Source organism: Folsomia candida, unplaced genomic scaffold, assembly GCF_002217175.1.
Source record: "Folsomia candida strain VU population unplaced genomic scaffold, ASM221717v1 Fcan01_Sc019, whole genome shotgun sequence".
In the NCBI taxonomy this organism is placed as follows: Eukaryota; Metazoa; Arthropoda; class Collembola; order Entomobryomorpha; family Isotomidae; genus Folsomia; species Folsomia candida.
Window position 1 is genome coordinate 1,065,121 of NW_019091211.1, and position 18,049 is coordinate 1,083,169.

General features: G+C 37.5%; 2 protein-coding genes across 3 annotated transcripts; both read right to left on the reverse strand.

Moving 5' to 3' along the window:
• Positions 1-788: 788 nt before the first annotated feature.
• On the reverse strand, positions 789-3,531 carry LOC118438231. Of its 2 annotated transcripts, XM_035858133.1 has the most exons (4): positions 1,918-3,531; positions 1,324-1,685; positions 1,156-1,250; positions 789-1,044 (listed from the first exon to the last, which is right to left on the reverse strand). In XM_035858133.1, exons 1-4 carry the CDS (start codon positions 2,203-2,205, stop codon positions 1,019-1,021), a joined length of 771 nt encoding a protein of 256 aa, XP_035714026.1. In that variant the 5' UTR covers positions 2,206-3,531; the 3' UTR covers positions 789-1,018. The 2 variants fall into 2 exon arrangements, with proteins under 2 accessions (XP_035714026.1, XP_035714025.1); XM_035858132.1 differs by having other exon boundaries at positions 789-1,250.
• Positions 3,532-3,910: 379 nt separating this feature from the next.
• LOC110857527 (solute carrier family 43 member 3) lies at positions 3,911-9,088 on the reverse strand. Its single transcript, XM_022106116.2, has 11 exons — positions 8,833-9,088; positions 8,454-8,749; positions 7,096-7,226; positions 6,951-6,997; positions 6,830-6,874; positions 6,599-6,723; positions 5,198-5,597; positions 4,949-5,053; positions 4,689-4,884; positions 4,483-4,603; positions 3,911-4,179 (listed from the first exon to the last, which is right to left on the reverse strand). Exons 2-11 carry the CDS (start codon positions 8,670-8,672, stop codon positions 4,060-4,062), a joined length of 1,509 nt encoding a protein of 502 aa, XP_021961808.1. The 5' UTR covers positions 8,673-8,749; positions 8,833-9,088; the 3' UTR covers positions 3,911-4,059.
• Positions 9,089-18,049: the final 8,961 nt, after the last annotated feature.

An 18,049-nucleotide genomic window follows, 5' to 3' on the forward strand; every position in this document is an offset into this window, starting at 1 on the left:
GTGAACTTTCGGCTCCCAAAGTTTGAAGTACATTCGGACCACAAATATTATGCAGTACGAGATTAAAAACATGGTGAAGAAGATGAACAGCAGATGTTTTTTCCATGATGAAATCCTTAATTGGATGGGTCCACCGAATTTGCGTAACTGGAATGGCGTGCAGCAAAATATGTCCATGATGTGCTGACGCGCCTCGTAGATCTTGAGCATCCGTAGGGTCAACATAGCGACAGGAATAGATGCATTAAGGACAATGTCGTCACTCCGACTGAATTAAGGTTTGACATTGCAATACCTAAAATACATGTGAAGCAATGTGTCAAGGTGGTCGGGGACAGTTTGTTTAAAAATATGTTTTATTCGCAAAGTTGCAATTAAATGAGCAATTGGCAAATAATAAGGGAAGTTAATTTTGTCCATATTTTTGGGCATGGATAACTTGACATTAGCAAAAATTGGTCTGGTTTTTTCATAAATTACAAATTATAGAAAATGAGATAATTTCTTAAGTGCTTAATTATGCCGGGATATTTTTCCTTCGCAGTTATGTACATATATATTTGCATAAATGTCAGCGTCAGCACACACGACTACAAATTTGTTATAGAATGATGAAATTAAAATAATTTCCTAGCATGGGATGTTTAACATACACAAATATGTAGAAATGTAAAGACATGCTTATATACTTATTTTTTTACATATGCATACACCTTGCAAGCTGATTAACGTATGTATCTACATATTTGCATATGAATAAGTACTAATTTCTTAAATATGCATTTATTTAATACCCCGAAGCGTAAATATATATGCATATGTTTAGAAACAAATATACCTAAGTATGAATTCTAGGACGTACATAAATACCTAGCATGCATACTTAAAATTTAAAAGCAGGTTCTCCATGGTTTTACAGTCCCAAGAAATATTGTTGCCATTTAATTTACTCCCATTTTCCATACTTTCCGGCGATTAGTTTCAGTATCACTGGTTTCCTTAGAATTGTTCTCAGTATTTACTTTGTCGCGATCAGCAGGGTCGCTAAGAAATACAGTAGCTCATTCAGAAAACGAAGAAAGCTGTGACGTCCCAAAAGGAAGAATGGTCGTCCCGATCGAAATCGGATCGTCCAAAGCGACGCTACCAACTTACCCTTCACACTTTTCTTCCTAAACTTTGAGGTACAAGCTCGTATAAACATTTCACATGACGAGGAAACCATTTCGGCCAACAGTACTTCTCCGTAACTAAACAGAAATTTAGCAAAGTCGGATTAAATTTATATACATAAATTTACTTTGAATTTAATTTAAAACTTACACAATTGAAACACAACTCAAGAGTCCCGCCAGAGCAAAAATACTCATCGCCGGGCTGACTTGACCGGGCATTCGTATTAACAGAAAACTTGTAGCGAGTGAAATAACGAAAGTTCCGGCGAAATGAACGCTGAGTAGAAAATTGCCATAAATCACGTTCACCCATAGGTCAACGAGCTGAAGTTGTCTATAAGTTTGAAGAAAATTTAAGTTGTCTTCCGTGTTCGAAACGAGGTCACATTTTTTCCATCGTGTTATCCCTTTGTTTTGAACTCGCGAAACCTCCACAGTTTTCAGCCAAGCGATAGCAGCGTAAATGTAGAGTAAGCCGCAACCGAGGTAGTGGAAGATCACGTTGCTAATCTGTAAGAATTTTGGCAAGATTAAAATTGAGTACGTATGAAGTCTATTTTTTTGAAGATTGGATAAGTATTTGCAAATTTTTCACGTTTTGCACTCGCGAGAAATATGTAAATATATGACCAATCACGCACCTGTAAATTTAAAAAAATGAAATAACACATAATTAATTTTTGCGATGATTATTCGCACAAATTTATAATTTTTACATGTGCAAAAAATATCTGGGACTTACCTGTAAATTAAAAAATACGATGAGGAATATCAAAGGCAGAATTTTCAATTCCAGTCTTAATCGGATGTTGAATAAGCTTAAGAAAAGTCGATGCATAAATGATGCAGGGTCGAGGACAACTATTCCGATAATCAACGGAACCATTAAAGACGCCACTGCTGCGAGGAACATGAGTCCTTCAATGCCCAATTTTAAGTAAAAAGTTTGCATCTTACTTTTCATGAAAAGCATGAGAAATGGAATGTTTTCTAGGAATAAAATTAAAACGCTTGAAACTTTTGTCGGCATATTTACATACTCACGACAACCTTCGCATATCTTGAATGTTGAGCATAGTAAACTAACTTGACGACATTTGCGAGATTTCGCAATACTCTTGATAGATTTCGCAAATTTACCAAAAAGTTTCTATTTCGCAACATTATTTTGTAAACTGGTCCTCTCCATCAGAAGCGATATTTAGAAATTATAGATATGTAATCCATGAAAACTAAATAAGCTAAACAGAACAGTTTTTATTTGGTCTACGAAATTTACGAAATCATATTTTGAAAATCCTCTCTTTTGAGGTACTTTTGAGGTTCGTAAATTTTCTAAATTAGTTGCGATGCTAAGGTTGTCTTGAGTACATTTTGTAAAATCTCGTCCGGTCTACTCTAGATTTTACATAAGTATGAATCGTGACAATTCTTACTTTTCAAATTTTTGTCCAAGGACATTATGATGTTGAGCATATTGATATGATCCCATCGCCCTGTGACCATTAGCAGTGATAACGCCGCCGTGAGAATCGCAGTCTGGCCTAGCGCAACATCCATGACAAATTCTACTCGGTAAATATTAGGTTCCCAGATACGCATGTACATTCGTAAAATCGACATCACGCAGTAGAACAGGAGACAAATGCACAGGACAATAAAGGGCACAAGCTTTCTCCATGGTGACACTTTCAATATTGGTTCACCACGAATTTTTACCACCTGAAATGGCGTGCAGTGAAATAGGCCGGTGATATATTGACGTATCCAGTAAGTTTTTAAAAGTCGATTAGAGAACATTGTGAGATTTCTCGTCTTACAAATGTGTCGTGCTTGTTATTTTTTTTTGAAAGATCAGAAGATGAGCAAAAAAACCTGACACAATCGCGAAATTGAAGACGTAGGAAAATTTGCTTGTTTCAGCTTTAGACGATGATAAAAAGTATTTAATAAATAAACCAGAAATAATTTATTTATGTATAAAGTCTCGAACGCAAAAATACGATAATGTATTTATAACTTATGTAACTCAGAAGCATTTAAAGTGTACGTACAAATACAATGCTCTTGAAAAATGATAATGGAGAATCACTGCCATTAAATACATAAAATTCTCATTATAGCCACAAAACATTATTATATACAAATTACTGTATAACTACATACCTGCATGCCTGGCATGGTTATGGTAATTTGTGATCATTTACGAATTTCGCAGAAATTTAGTTAATTGCTTGGAAAACTACTAATAAGTTAGTATTAATAACTGTAACGAATTTAAACGAGCAATGCTCGTCAGAGCCTCAGAGGCATGTTCATAAATATATACTAATTTAAAACTAATCAAAATTTACATATGCACAGACACATGTATGTACATAAATGTCATGAAAATTGAGTAATTTGTATTAAAAACTGGTCGAAAAGTATTTACAGACGAAGAAGTCGACAGTTAAATTAATTGCAGAATGCACATACGCTAAAAACTCTTGTCAGTATTTCAGCACAAACGTACCACAAATTACATTGAGAGCCATCCAGCCATACTTAAATTACATAAGTAAATACAATCACACTTAATACAGGTGCCTAATCGATGTGGACGATCTCGCACATGGCACGCAAGTGGATGCAACAGAATTTGGACCGACTCATAAAGATGACGACAATATTGCTGATTGGTAGTAGAATTTGCTGATTTGCGACAAAAAAAACGTGGAACCATGGATGAAACATTTATAAAGTACAGCAATTACTTTGATTTTATTAAAAATTTACATGATGAATAAAATACAACTCTGGAAATAGATACATAACTCTACTAAAAATAGTCTACCATATTACATAATCGTATCTCTTTAGTAATGACAAAACACAAATGGAATTAAACATTTTTTCGATTTCGAATCTCTTCTGCTGCAAATCGAAGTGGGAATCGTCTAAGCATCAAATGTCCAGGGCTGATGAACGTGCACAAAATCACTATGCAAAAGGATGTGCTCGCCTAATGAAAAAAAAAGATATTTTATCAGTACATAGAATTTCATTATTTTTAGGACATTACAAACTTCAAAATTTAAATTAAAGAAACTATGGGCATACTTAAGTCAGGCGTTATTAATAAAATACAAACTTATTCATGTTCCAGACGCGTTTTCAATTCAGCTTTACGGTGTTTAAGTTTACAATTATTATTGACATGAGTATGCCCATTTGCGAAAACCAAATTTCGCAAAATTTTTCACTTCCCAAAATTGCAAAATGCCACGTTAAATTTAATCTACAAAATATTTCTTATCTTTCTTACCAGAGTGTAACTCTCATCGGAATGGAAAAGCCAAACATACATCGGATACTGGGCCAGACAAACTATAGAAATCACTGTAAATCCTAATCCCGTGAGTCGGTTGAAATGTTCCGGATAAAACCTGCATTATCACAAAAATCTTGGATTAGCACTGTTCATAATAAAATTGTACACAAAATTTGCAATTTAAGCATTTTGTATCTCACCTAATTCGCACATAGGTATACACACTCGCTATAGTAACCGGCCTGGCTATCGAGACCATCACGATTGAAATGTACACAGCCAACGGAGAGTAGAATAATTTGCACACATAAACCGACAAAATTAGTGTCGTAGTTACACAAAGGATTAAAACGGGAGCTTGGAATTTCGATGCGAGTCGTTCCACTTTGTCCTCCTCTGGAAGAATTTTATCCAAAATTGAGAATTTCGTAATTTCATAAAAATTTGCAATTAATCTCACTCTGTCCAGCCTTCTTTGTAATATAATCCGTCACAATTCCTCCAATTGGGCTGATAAATGGCGAAATTAAGGAACACGTGCCAGCAAACGAGTTGTAAAACGCAACTAGACAAAAAATGTGTGAAAATCAATTTAGTCCCTTAATTTTTTCCATAATTTCTCAAATTTTTAAAGTTATAGAGCAACTATTTATGAAACAATGTATAATTTTTCATAATTTTTCTAAAATAATGTGGAAAATTCTCACACCTTGACTCGCATCGTTTGTCGTCTTCCACGCCCACGTGTTAAAACTCGTAATGTAGAATCGTAACATGTAGACGTTGATGAGCCAGATCATGTGGAGTACGAATGACATGGTTTTGATGGATTCCATCAACGGAATGACGGTAGTGTCGGATTGGCTCTTTTCCTCTTTGTCGAGATGACCCACGCTCCTCTCCAGTTCTCCAGCTTCTCGAGATTTCTCCAGAAAAACGTTATCCTTGGATGATTTCATTGGGATTTTCTCCTTGTATTCCGGCTCAGGAGCGGCTGGTTCTTCCACCTTCATTTTGGGAAGGATGAAAGTGCTGACGAAAGTCAGACCACAGATTACAGAAACTGCTAAGGCTGACGTTTGTAGGGATAAGCCGGCGGAATTGGCGTACTGAAAAACAAATTTTGAGCTTCTTCAGTCATCAGTATGATTTTTTTTTAAATTTGTGTCTAAAAAATAAATAATTTTTAAACATTGAGCGTACTCACGTCAACCTTCGCATATCTCGCATATCTCGCAAATTGAGCATAGCAACATAACTTGCGAAGTTTTGCGAGATATGCGAGATTTCGCAAAAAATTTGCTAGAAAACCATGGGATTTTTTTTCGCAAATTTACCCAGCAATTGAGTATGTCCTTATTTCGCAAAATTATTTCGCAAAGTAATTCTGCAAGAGAAATTACAGAAATCTATGGAAACAATACCAAAATAGGTGTTTTTCTGTAGATTTGCGAGATAAGGGAGTTTTGCGAAGTCATATTTTGCGAATCCCCTCACGACAGAAATATTTTGATCTTCGCAAGTTTGCTAAATGAGTTGCGATGCGAAATAAGAAGTTGTCGTGAGTACGCCCATTAATAGCAAATTATGAACGAGCATTAAATTCTAAATTTCTAATTTTAGAAATATATAAAGGCGAATGGAAGATAAATTGATGTCGTTTCTACAACAAATAAATAAATAGCTATGTATGCATGATATGTATCGCGCAACAAATTATTCTAATAATAGTTATGCAAATGCAAATTGAGGGCAGGTTAAGTAATCACAAAAAAAATATAAAAATGAAAATCTTAAAACATGAAAAAATTCCACTAAAATACCCTCATGAAAATGATAAACGATTACATTTCCTCATTAAAGACCTGGAAATTTTAAAGCCTAAAATTTTCATACGTATTCAACATTAAACTAATCCTAAACCATTCCTTCGTATCCGTGGTAGATATATACATGACCAAAATGCATCCCAAACCACCAAATCCCAAATTCTTCTCCATCCCATCCCATCCCAAAATCAACCAATTATCTCTCAAATTCCAAAAACGGAAACATTCCTTCGCCCAAGATTCCTCTTTTCATCCCTTACTTAAACCCTATCCCTTTTTACCTGAAACATGAGAAACACCGTCGTGGAGATAGCATGGGCAGACGTGTACAGAAACATGATTGTTGATCGCTTCTCCGGCCAAGCGTTCCCATACTGGAGGGCACACAACCGGAGGGTGTTCGCACCTGGTGCACAATATAATAATATATATTAATATGCGCTAATATATTAAAGGTCTTGTTATAAAATGTAAAAATATTATTAATACAGATATATTACAAATATGCTTACCAAGGCAAATGCACAGCATTCCAGGCCATAGGAGCCACGGGGTTTCTATTCAATTCAATTCCCCTCGTAAAAAACATTCCTTTAAAGAAGCATAAAGAAAGAATCGTATCCTCATATTTACCTGCTGTTGCGAAAGACAGCGATAAAAATCCAGCCAGAACCATTGTGCTAAAATTCATGCAAAAAAGACATTATGTATAGGCAGATGTTTCATTTAACCACGTCACATCTTGACCGGAAATGGTCACATAACATGACACACTCACTTTCCGAACAATCTCGTATACCGGAGACCCAAGTAGTCCAGGGAGAATCCAATAATTACGGATGGAATGCCAAATGCTGCCAACATGACGGAATATAACAGACCGAACATGTTGTCTTGGTCTTTACATTTCTGGAAATTTGAGACAAAAGTTTAGTCCGGAGTTGAAATTAGTTTCTTAATGTGTTGGAATTATAATAAATCGTCAATTTTTAAATTCGCATCAACACGAGACTTAAAAATTCATGAATTTATGAATGAAAAAAATTATTGCATGAAAAGGTTTAATTCTGAATCTTTCATTTATGAATTAAAAAAATTATTCTATGAAAAACTTTAGTTTACATAGTGGGGTCATAAGTTCTCGTAAATGCATTTCCGGTAATAAATCCCAAAGTATTAGAGCTATCTGTTCGAAATTTTTATGGATTAACAAGGTATTAATATTGTTTAGAAATCATAACTTCTTTGTCAAGATTTCGTCCACGGGCAATTAGACAAGACATAACTCGTGACGGCCACAGGTCGATCGTGGTACGCGCCAATTTTCGTGCCAAAAGTATTTCAGACTTTTCACCGTTGGCAAAAAATTTAATAGAAAAAAAGGCCAGATATTTGTTGTACAGAAGTCTGACATCCGTTTAAGTATGCGGAAGTCAATACGAAGTCATCACCGTGGTGTGCATGGGAGCAAGTTGGCTGGAGAAATGAAATCTCTGTTTTTTACCGCAAAGGGTACAAGTTGAAGCCAAGAATTATTTTCAGAGTGTCCTAGAGACAAACGTTAATAACCTGAACCCTGGACCCTCCGAAAATCGCCATTGGACCTTTCAACAAGACTCTGCTCATGCGCAAGGTGCAAAATTATCCAAAACTGGCTTCAGACGAATTTTCATGACTTTTTTTCATCCGTAGAACGGTGCTCAGTATCTGCAGACCTTAATCCCCTAAATTATGACTGGTGGTCAAAATTATAGGTACAAGTATGCTCTAAATTTCACCCAAGTGTGGAAGGGCTGAGGTCGCACTTACTGAAGATCTGGCGCTTTTCCCAGGAAATCCGTGCGTGCCGCGATCGAGCAGTTTTCGCCACGACTTATGTCTTGTGTACAAGCCCGTGGAGGAAATTGTGAAAACGAAGTTATGATTTCTAAACAAGATTAATACCTTGTTCATCCACAAAAATTTCTATCAGATAGCTCTAATACTTTGGGCTTTATCACCGGAAATGCATTCACGGGAACTTATGGTCGGACTATGTACATGTAAATTTCAACTATGTAATATTTATCAAAGAGTTAACGCATCAAATTTCATCAGTCAATAAATTGTCCACAAACTGTTAATCCAACATCTTACAATGATCACGTGGTCATCTCCAGTCGCATTATTTCCTCCTCCAAGCAACAAACTAGTCGCATTTTGACCATAATCCTCCCCAGTGAGACACAAGTGTGAATAAACCCCCTCAATTTGTAACACATGAACCAAACTCGGCCACCCAAAAATTAACCCGGAGAAAATCAAGGATTCGCAAAATCCTATCGCGACGGTAACAAGTGGTCTCCACGGAACCATTTTCACTGACTAGAATTAATTATGTCCCTTTTTCTGTCTATGAATTTCCTCTCCACAAAAAATATGGCGTGATAATTCTTCAACAAAGAAAACAAACTTAACAATTAAACAAACAGTTTGCATACAAAAGAATCCAACAATTCTCAGAATCGCGTCACACCTTATCCAAAATCTCACCCTTATCCCCACTGGCCGGCTTAAGAAAAAAAGTATGTATCAAAAATTGCACGGATTATTAAAAATTAACGACTTCCCGAGTTTAAAGACCTCGTGTAACTAATGAAATTCAAGCTATTCTCGCATAAAAAAAGAAAAGTAAGTAAGTAAAACACAAATGGAATGAATTGTAAAAAAGTCTCAATTTTATCTCTCCTCTCACAGCAGGATCTCCCTTTCGACTGGAACTCTTTACCCCGGCGATGAAGACCAAGTAGGAGCAGAAGCTTGAGAAGAAGAATAAAAAACGGGGCAGAATTGCAGATGCGGCATGGCAGCATCTTTTCTTTATCAAATACATGTACATGTACATGTACCATACATTTCTCAGTATGTTGGTTAGTAGTTCTTATCCGAACATAAAGACGACCACACCACCAAAAGGAACCAATAAAAGAGAAGCATCATAAGTATATCCGTCTAAAATAAGTATATGTATAATACATAGTTAGCTAACTATGCATACTTACACCTAACCAAGCATGAACCGAATCGCGTAAGAAAAAATGTGTACGACTCGGTTTTGTTGCAACTCGACTAAATTGAATGCCAGTTCACATTAAGAAAAGCAAATGTTGATGTTAAGCAAAATGCAGAGCCAATCATGAACCCATATAGCAGCACGTATCTATTTGGTAGGAACATTTTGTATGGAGATGCATACTAAATAATGTGGCGACAAAATTATCACCGAAAGTACATACGCATTATAAATAGATATATGTGCGTCGTTGGTAACGATTTATGCCTCCTCGGTGACAAGAGTTGTCGTCAACCACGCTTAATTAAATAAATTTTGGTACGGCGGGATGGTGACAAATATCAATTTCGTGTAAATTTTTACCCCCTCGGTGCCAATTTTGTCACCACATTGCTTAGTGTGCCCATAATAAAATGCAGAACGACTCTCCGTCCCGTCCAATCGCTTCAAGGCAACTACTTGAAACAATCGACTGGACTGGACATGAGGACACCTTTTGCACTACCGAACTATCCTGTTAATTAATGTTTTATGATAATTTTATAAGTCTTCTTCTTCTCCTTCTATTTGCGATGAAGTAAACAAGTCCAAGGTTGAGTGGTTTGGTTTGCATTCGCCGATTTTATCTTCGACTCGAAACCTGTGTCACGATCACCACGACCACCAAAAACTTTTCAACTTGTCAAAAGCAATTTTTTTGTCCTGGCTGCTTCGGAATTAATATGTTGGTCGTATCGCATCGTATCGTGTACACATAGGAGAATCACATGATGCCAAAGTGAGAAGGGCGTCTCCGTGTGTATCCATGTAATTAAATGTTGTATAATAATATTGAGAGTGATAGAGCAGTATTTTAATATTTTGATCTTGCATGGTTTGTATGAAAGGTGAACAATTTTTAATAAATGGTCACCCCACCGGCATCGCTTACATATTACTTTTCACAGTTTGACGAGTTGGTCCACCAATTAGTGAGTAGGTGGTTTTAAATGCCTCGAGATATGTCTTGTGACCTGGAATGTGCTGGGTGTTGAAATTCTTATGTATGCGTTTCTTAGAAATGTTAATAACCTTTTTTTATTACGCAGGACTGATAATAGAGCTAACATAGCGAATAATCGAAAAATAATGATCGATAATTCCAGAATTAGTTCAAATTAGATTAAATAATCGATAAATTTAATAAATTGGGCAAGTTTGCGAGTCTTTTTTTAGTTTATGAGGAAAACCATGTTCATATTTTACTCGCCAATTATGATTAAATTATCTAAATAGTTGATCAGTTTAATACATTTATGAATTTTCCGAGTTTTTTTTTCGTAATTTGCGAGGAAAACCATGTCAATATTTTACTCGTCATTTACTTATGCAACACGACTTGTTAACCTGTTGCATTTATCAGTACATACATACATACTCACTTCTTGCTGCATTTTTTTGTACCACCATGCAATCTGCCCACGTATCTAGAAACGAGCCCAGTCTGCAACTCGGCAAATTCTCCACACCTACAAGTACCACTCTATTCATACTGCAAGCAATGAATACCAAGAATTGCATCATTAAATAATAATTGATGTATGCATGTAATGTGACACTCTCAATAAGTCATAACTCACTCAAAAATAGATAATAATTCACATGCAATTCATGTCTGTCTGTTTGCAAAGCAAATTGAAAATGACGTGAAATGAATGTACATATTCATTTCATGAGGTCTGGAGTGAATCTGCTGACAAAGTGAGACTGACTGCACCAGGCTGTAAGCCAGCAGTTTGGTCAAAGTAATGTACATCTAATGAGTGGGATCGTGTTGGTTTGGTTTGGTTTTGGTTGACCACTTAATCTTTATTTAGTTTTTATCACTTGGTCAATTGGTTGGGTTGTAGAAAGCATGGCCATAGTAATTTGTATGTGTATGACTTCGTAACTCATATATATGCCTTGTTGTCGACTGGCTAACAAGGGACCCTTAAGTGCTGTTACATCTCGATTTCCTTTAGGATGGTCGTAATTGATGGATAATTTAGTGTAACTAATACTGTCATAGAATATATGGTCCAAAATCACGTTTTTTGCGAAATGTTTGCCGAGAGCTGCACCAAAACATGGCATTTTGTCAATGCTTTTAACATACATAGATAAGAGCCTTCGGAATAATGAAATGAAGTTTATAAGTTATACACCTGTCCCTTATTTCATACTGATCACTAATATGCAAAAACCGACCCAATCATTTTTCATTGGTTCAAATTTTGAAAATCTGCAAAATTGTCTAAATTTGAATTTCCTCGTTTTTTGAAATTTTAGCATAAATATAGGACGTCCTATATTTATGCCTCCCTACATATAAATACTTCATAGTGGAGTGACCCCGTAGGGTCCCTCCCGATGAATTTTTTTCAGTTTTCCAAAAAGCTTAAAATCTCGAAGGAGGTGTGGGGAAGTTATTTTGTTGAATATGTGAAACGCTAATAGTACAAATTAAAAAAAATTTTTGCAATTTGCAAGAAAAATATGGCCAACAATTTTGAAAAATAAACTAGCATTGGTCATTATATCTTTTTTCATGAAAAAATGTGAGGTCCAATTTTAGAAAATGTTGGCCAATTTTAGTTGCAATACAAATAAAAACAATCCATTTTGAAAACTTTTTTGCAATACTTAAATATTTAAAGAAGTTTAACATTCAATTTTGCTAAAATTTCAAAAAACGAGGAAATTCAAATTTAGACAATTTTGCAGATTTTCAAAATTTGAACCAATGAAAAATGATTGGGTCGGTTTTTGCATATTAGTGATCAGTATGAAATAAGGGACAGGTGTATAACTTATAAACTTCATTTCATTATTCCGAAGGCTCTTATCTATGTATGTTAAAAGCATTGACAAAATGCCATGTTTTGGTGCAGCTCTCGGCAAACATTTCGCAAAAAACGTGATTTTGGACCATATATTCTATGACAAAGTTTAAGTTGCACTAAATTATCCATCAATTAAGACTATCCGAAAGGAAATCGAGACGGGACAGTACTTAAGGTTCCCTTATAAGTCTAAACTTGAAGAAATTCACAACTCGGTTGTTTATTAATCGTACTAAAAACGTACAACGTCCCACGATTTTAATGGCTTTGGTTATTAAGCAATCATATCTTGGGAGATAAGCGAGATGAGATTCACTTTTTGTGCCGACTAAGGTAAATATTTCCTTATCGGGGTGATTGATAAGACTGGAGCCACACGATGGTAATAAATCTTTCCACTACTTGTCGAATCGTCACGAAGAAGTTATTTGATAAGTCATAAAATAAATGAGGGCTGTCGTTAATAAGTTTCAGATGAGGCCAAATCTATCATAAAAATATGTACGAAAAGATAACAGGTTTTGTAAGAAATATGGTTGAAAAGATGTTAAAAAGAGCAAAACAAAGTAATAAAGTGAGCATAAATGTTTCGAATTCCTTAATTATCCAGCAGTAACTAGTGGAGGTACGTATTGTTTACTGTGAGATCTACTTTTTTGAAGAGCACGTGTTACTTACATGTGACTCAAATTATCATCGCAAACTTCACTGTAACATAATATTGTTTCAGGCTAAATAAGTTGCCGTGCTAAGAGAAATTTATCTCCTTAGACAAATACAACAACACCATAATTTAGCGGTAAAACCGCAGGAAAACCTATTTTTTCATTTCCTGTTCCATGTCTAATTTCATTTCATTCAGTTTCACAGTATCAAAATTGAGAGGAAATGCGAGAAACAAGATTTTTTTTCAAATATCGGTACTACCCAAATTGGGTACTACCGATATTTGATGGTGGGGAAAAATAGGCGCAAATATTGACTCCGGAAACTACATTCTTAATTTTGTATTTTAACTAATTGCAATTGTGATGCTTCATGCAAAACTTTTCACTGGTTAAACATTTTTATTATGGCCTAACCTATTCTAATCTAACTTGACCTATATTCCTCAATCTCGACAAGTATGAATTATATGGTGCGATCCCGCCTCTAGTTGAATTTAAAGATTGTAGGACATTTGACATATCACTTAGACATTGAAAATTAAGGCCTGCACATTGAGTAACCGATCGACCATGACAATGGATATTGGGATGTTGATGAATTTCAGAGGTTAGGGGGGTTGATGAGATGGACCAAATGAGCCAATACATTTGCCAAAATTTGCGCCTATTTTTCCCCACCATCAAATATCGGTAGTACCCAATTTGGGTAGTACCGATATTTGAAAAAAAATCTTGTTTCTCGCATTTCCTCTCAATTTTGATACTGTGAAACTGAATGAAATGAAATTAGACATGGAACAGGAAATGAAAAAATAGGTTTTCCTGCGGTTTTACCGCTAAATTATTTACCAATTTTTATCTACCTCATTGTTCACTTCGCTCAAGCTATTTATTTCAGATTAGCTAAATACATTTTGGCAATTGTTGTTTTGATTATATATTTAAAGTAAACAATATTAAAGAAGTTTATCCCTAAGCCTTCTCATTTCCGCTACCAGCTTTTGATTTAGTTCTTGGCACAACTTGGTATCGTCTTGCTGTAAAATAGCTACACCATCGAGTGTTCGGACACGACTAAGGGCAACATAAGCTTGTCCGTGAGCAAAGAGCTCCGGTCCAAGATATATTACGGCAGTGTCCACTGTTATCCCCTGTACCTTATGAACCGTGACTGCCCAGCAAAGCACTATCGGTAGCATTCGACGCCGTATTTCTTCACCCCCGCGTCCGTTGTTGTACACGACGTCTTCAGGTCGGAGATCGAAGATACCATCTGAATTTCCGCAGATCCTTGGGTCGTCAAACTTTACTTGTACGGTGGCGGGTAGGTCACCAGAACGGTGTTGTTCTCTTGCAAGCATATTCCAGGTGAACCCAACAACGGTCCCCATTGACCCATTGACCAGGTATCGCGTTGTCGTGGAATTTCGGATCACCATAATTCTAGATCCAGCAGCTAGTTGGATGGAAGCAGGAAATCCTCCGCATTTATTGCTGTCTCTAGAACTACGGGATAGAGGTGCTTGGCATCCAACATTTGGTCCAGAGTTGAAGGTGTCCCTTGCCCGAATGGTGTAGACATTTATACTTTTGTCATCGCGAAGTTGTCTAGTCCGCAGGCGATTGTAGCTTGCTACTTGGGCACGGGTTGCATAGATACGGATGGAATTCTTAAACTTCTCTTGCATGTCTTTCATCTTTGGCTCCAGAGGGTTGGCATCCTTTAACTCCCTGGTTCTTAAGATCTCAAGGTCTTCGCTTGTGAGATTTGCTTCACGTAGATGGTTACATATTCGAAGGAGGGGATCATTCACTTGACGCATGTTTACCGTTAATTCCCGAAACTCAAAAGCATGCCAAATGTTGGCTTCTCCTAGATAGAAACGCGGCGTTTCGTAGATGCAGTGTCCATTCACTGGTTCCAACTGGAAGAGATCCCCAACGCAGATAACGTTCTTTCCTCCAAACGGCATCTCAGAATCAAAACAATCGCACAGGCGATGATCAATCTGCCGGAATACCTAATTAAAAATAGTAATTCTTACTATTCATGGTACCGCTGGACCATCATTAATACGAAATATAATTAATGATACATTTGCCTCACCTCGTAGGAAATCATCGAAACTTCATCAAGGATGATCCACTCAACGTTCCTAAATTTTTCGCGCATACGCTGTAGCATTTGAGCTCCTAGTTTGGCGTAGTGTGGGACAGACCCTGCCTCTACGGCCAGATGAAATGTACGATGGAGGGTCTGACCGTTTATATTCAGAGCTGCAACTCCTGTTGGAGCAGCAAGCACTACGCCGTCCAGTCCAGGACCGCCTTCCTTTATCGGAATGAGGTTAGTCAGTAAAGAGATCAAAAACGACTTTCCAGTTCCCCCAGCACCAGTAATGAACAACTTAAGTTGGACTCGTCCTTGATCATCCAAACACTGCTGAATGAGATCGTAGATCTCCTTTTGATCAGGGTTCATTTTGGCCAATTCAGTTTCGAAGCTTTCTTCGTCCATGAAAGGGATTTGATATTCGTCCCCTGGTGCCATCAAAACGTTGCTTGCATTATCAACATCGGGGAAGTAAAGGAAATGGTCGTCCTCAGCAAGGTCATTTTGAAGTTGGGCATCTCGATCATGTGAAATTTTGTCTATAGCAGCCTCCAATGCTGTCGCCATCTCCGGACGGATGAGGTGAAAATCTTCATTTGTCCTCATATCGCTCTTCCGTCGTTCGTAAGTCTCCTGCACAGATTCGCCTGGAATTAGCAGCTCTACCTCCTCATTTCTGAATGGAATGTATAGGAGAATGTGCGCGTAGATAAAATTGGCTGCATCAGTGTCGCTATGGAAAGATGGGCTTTTGACTATGGAAAAGGTTTCTCTCTTTTTCCACATACCCATGCTTCTGTCTCTTAGGTAGAAAGCCCGAGAACCTCTTTGTCTTCGCAGAATTTCCTCCTCAAACCCTTCAACCAAATCCTCATCTGGTTGCACATAACTTCGACATGGTTGATATTTCGAAGCAAATTCAAAGAGGCAGATATTGCCAAGATCATCCGGGCGTTCACAATATTTGTCAATTATGTTACTAGAGTTAAAACAAAATTTAATTTTATGATTAGCATTAAAAGGCAAATATTTATGATTACAATATTGTCATTTACCTAGCAAATTTTACTTCGTCACCATTCAGAAATGCATCCTTTCGAAGCATTCTTATCCGATCCCAAGGACGGAAGGTGGGAACGAAGACGAAGCTACGCGACGAAAACCGCATTGGGATATTACACATTCTGGCAGCACACTCTTGAGACGATAAAGTCCGCCGATTCAAAAGAATTCGGGAAACTTTCTCCATCTGATAACGAATCGGATGATTACCTTCCCTCAAGGTTTGAATTGTGCGGCGAATATCTTCGCGGAAGGTTTCCGGTTCATTCTTACCAATATATTTAGCGATATACAGGGCTACTGCTGCAACCCCAAGAACGGGCTGTATATCCATATTACAACGGAGGAGCCAAAGGAGTTTCGGATGATAATTGTTAATCCACATCTCATCTTCATTTCTTCGTAAGATGATGCCTCGTCCTCGGGTCCTGCTGTCTTCGTCCAATGTTAAACTTGTCTCAGCCATTACAGGTCGAGGAAAGCCGAAGCGGCATGTGCTACCTTTCTTGAAGCATGTAGGTGTATTTTTGTGCGTTTGGTAACGTCTAACCAGGTCCCCAATTTCTGTTTCACCATGGAGACTGCATGAAACATTGGCGTCAATGAATTCGATACCTTCTGTGGTAGCAAAATCTGGTGGATTTTCTACCCAGATGAGGGAGTGTAGATGGGGACTCCCGCGGTCTTGAAATTCAACACGGAAGGTATAGTCGACCACCGGCTTTCCAAATATTGTTGGATCATTGGTCAGTAACTTTATCAGTTCCTGGGTCCTAAGGTTGAAATGACGTGCGGCTGCCACGGGATTGGAGTTTAATAGCTCCCGACGTTCGTCATACGGCAAATTCTGAATATTGGCTGGAACAGGTTCGTCACGCGATGCCCTCCACATTGCAGTGAGAATATCAGCGGAACCAATATCATCAGTAGACACTGTAAGGAAGAACGTAGGTGGACCAAGTCTTGTCACCATTGCCATGATATCTCCTGTGTATTTCTTCCAGTACGACTTGGAACCACGGATGGCGCTCATGTACAAATGAATATTTTCTGCCACCGGAGCATTCTCATTTTCCTGGTCTTGAAATTTCATGTTGGCGCAGACGGCAATTTTGGAATCCATGATAGATTGTTCCGACCTTGAAAGTGCATAGAAGAGATAGTCATTACGACGAAATCGACGATCGGCTGACATCACTCTGGTCGCAAAGTATGCGTGAGGCGTTAATTTAGCAGCGTGATCTTGGTCTCTATTTTCGTCCAAACCGTATTGTCCGTGGGGGAAACATTGAATGAAGCATTTCTCCTCCAAATGAATTTCGTAACGCACGTTAATTGGCGGAGCAGCCGTCCTATGAAGATTCACATTTTCTTGCAAGTTGCAAGAGCTAGTGCAAACGAGATCGGTCACATCTTCTTGCAATTGTTCTTCTCTACTCTGCCCAAATCTGTCCAACCGAGGCTCAAGGAAGTCAATATTGTGGATGAGGCAATCTTCTTGTGCCTCGTCGCCAAATGCAGCATGCATGTCATTGGGATTATCTATCTCTTCAACTTCCGATGGGCTATTTATGTCTTCACGAATTGTAATATTCAGAGGAGTTACGGTAAGAACAGCAGCATTTAGGCTTTGAACACAATTGTTGTTGACTATTTTGCAAAGATGATGGTAGCTTTCTTGACATTGGCGTAGCTTTAAAATTAAAGCCTGCTGAGTTGCTGCATTTGAAATCATGCCTTGTTGAGTCCTAGCGTGACTGTCAAAATAGTAGAGATGTCCATCGCTTTTGCTTAGGCCCATTGTGTATTGACCTACGGGATGGGATTATTTTAAATTTTTGTAATGGAAACATGTTGGCAGTATTTGTGATTATACGAACCACCAGTAATTAACGCGTAGTCTGAGTTGCTCGAGACGAAATCCTCAATGGCACTGGCTAGCGCCCTCTTCGCATAGTCTTCTACTTCTGCCA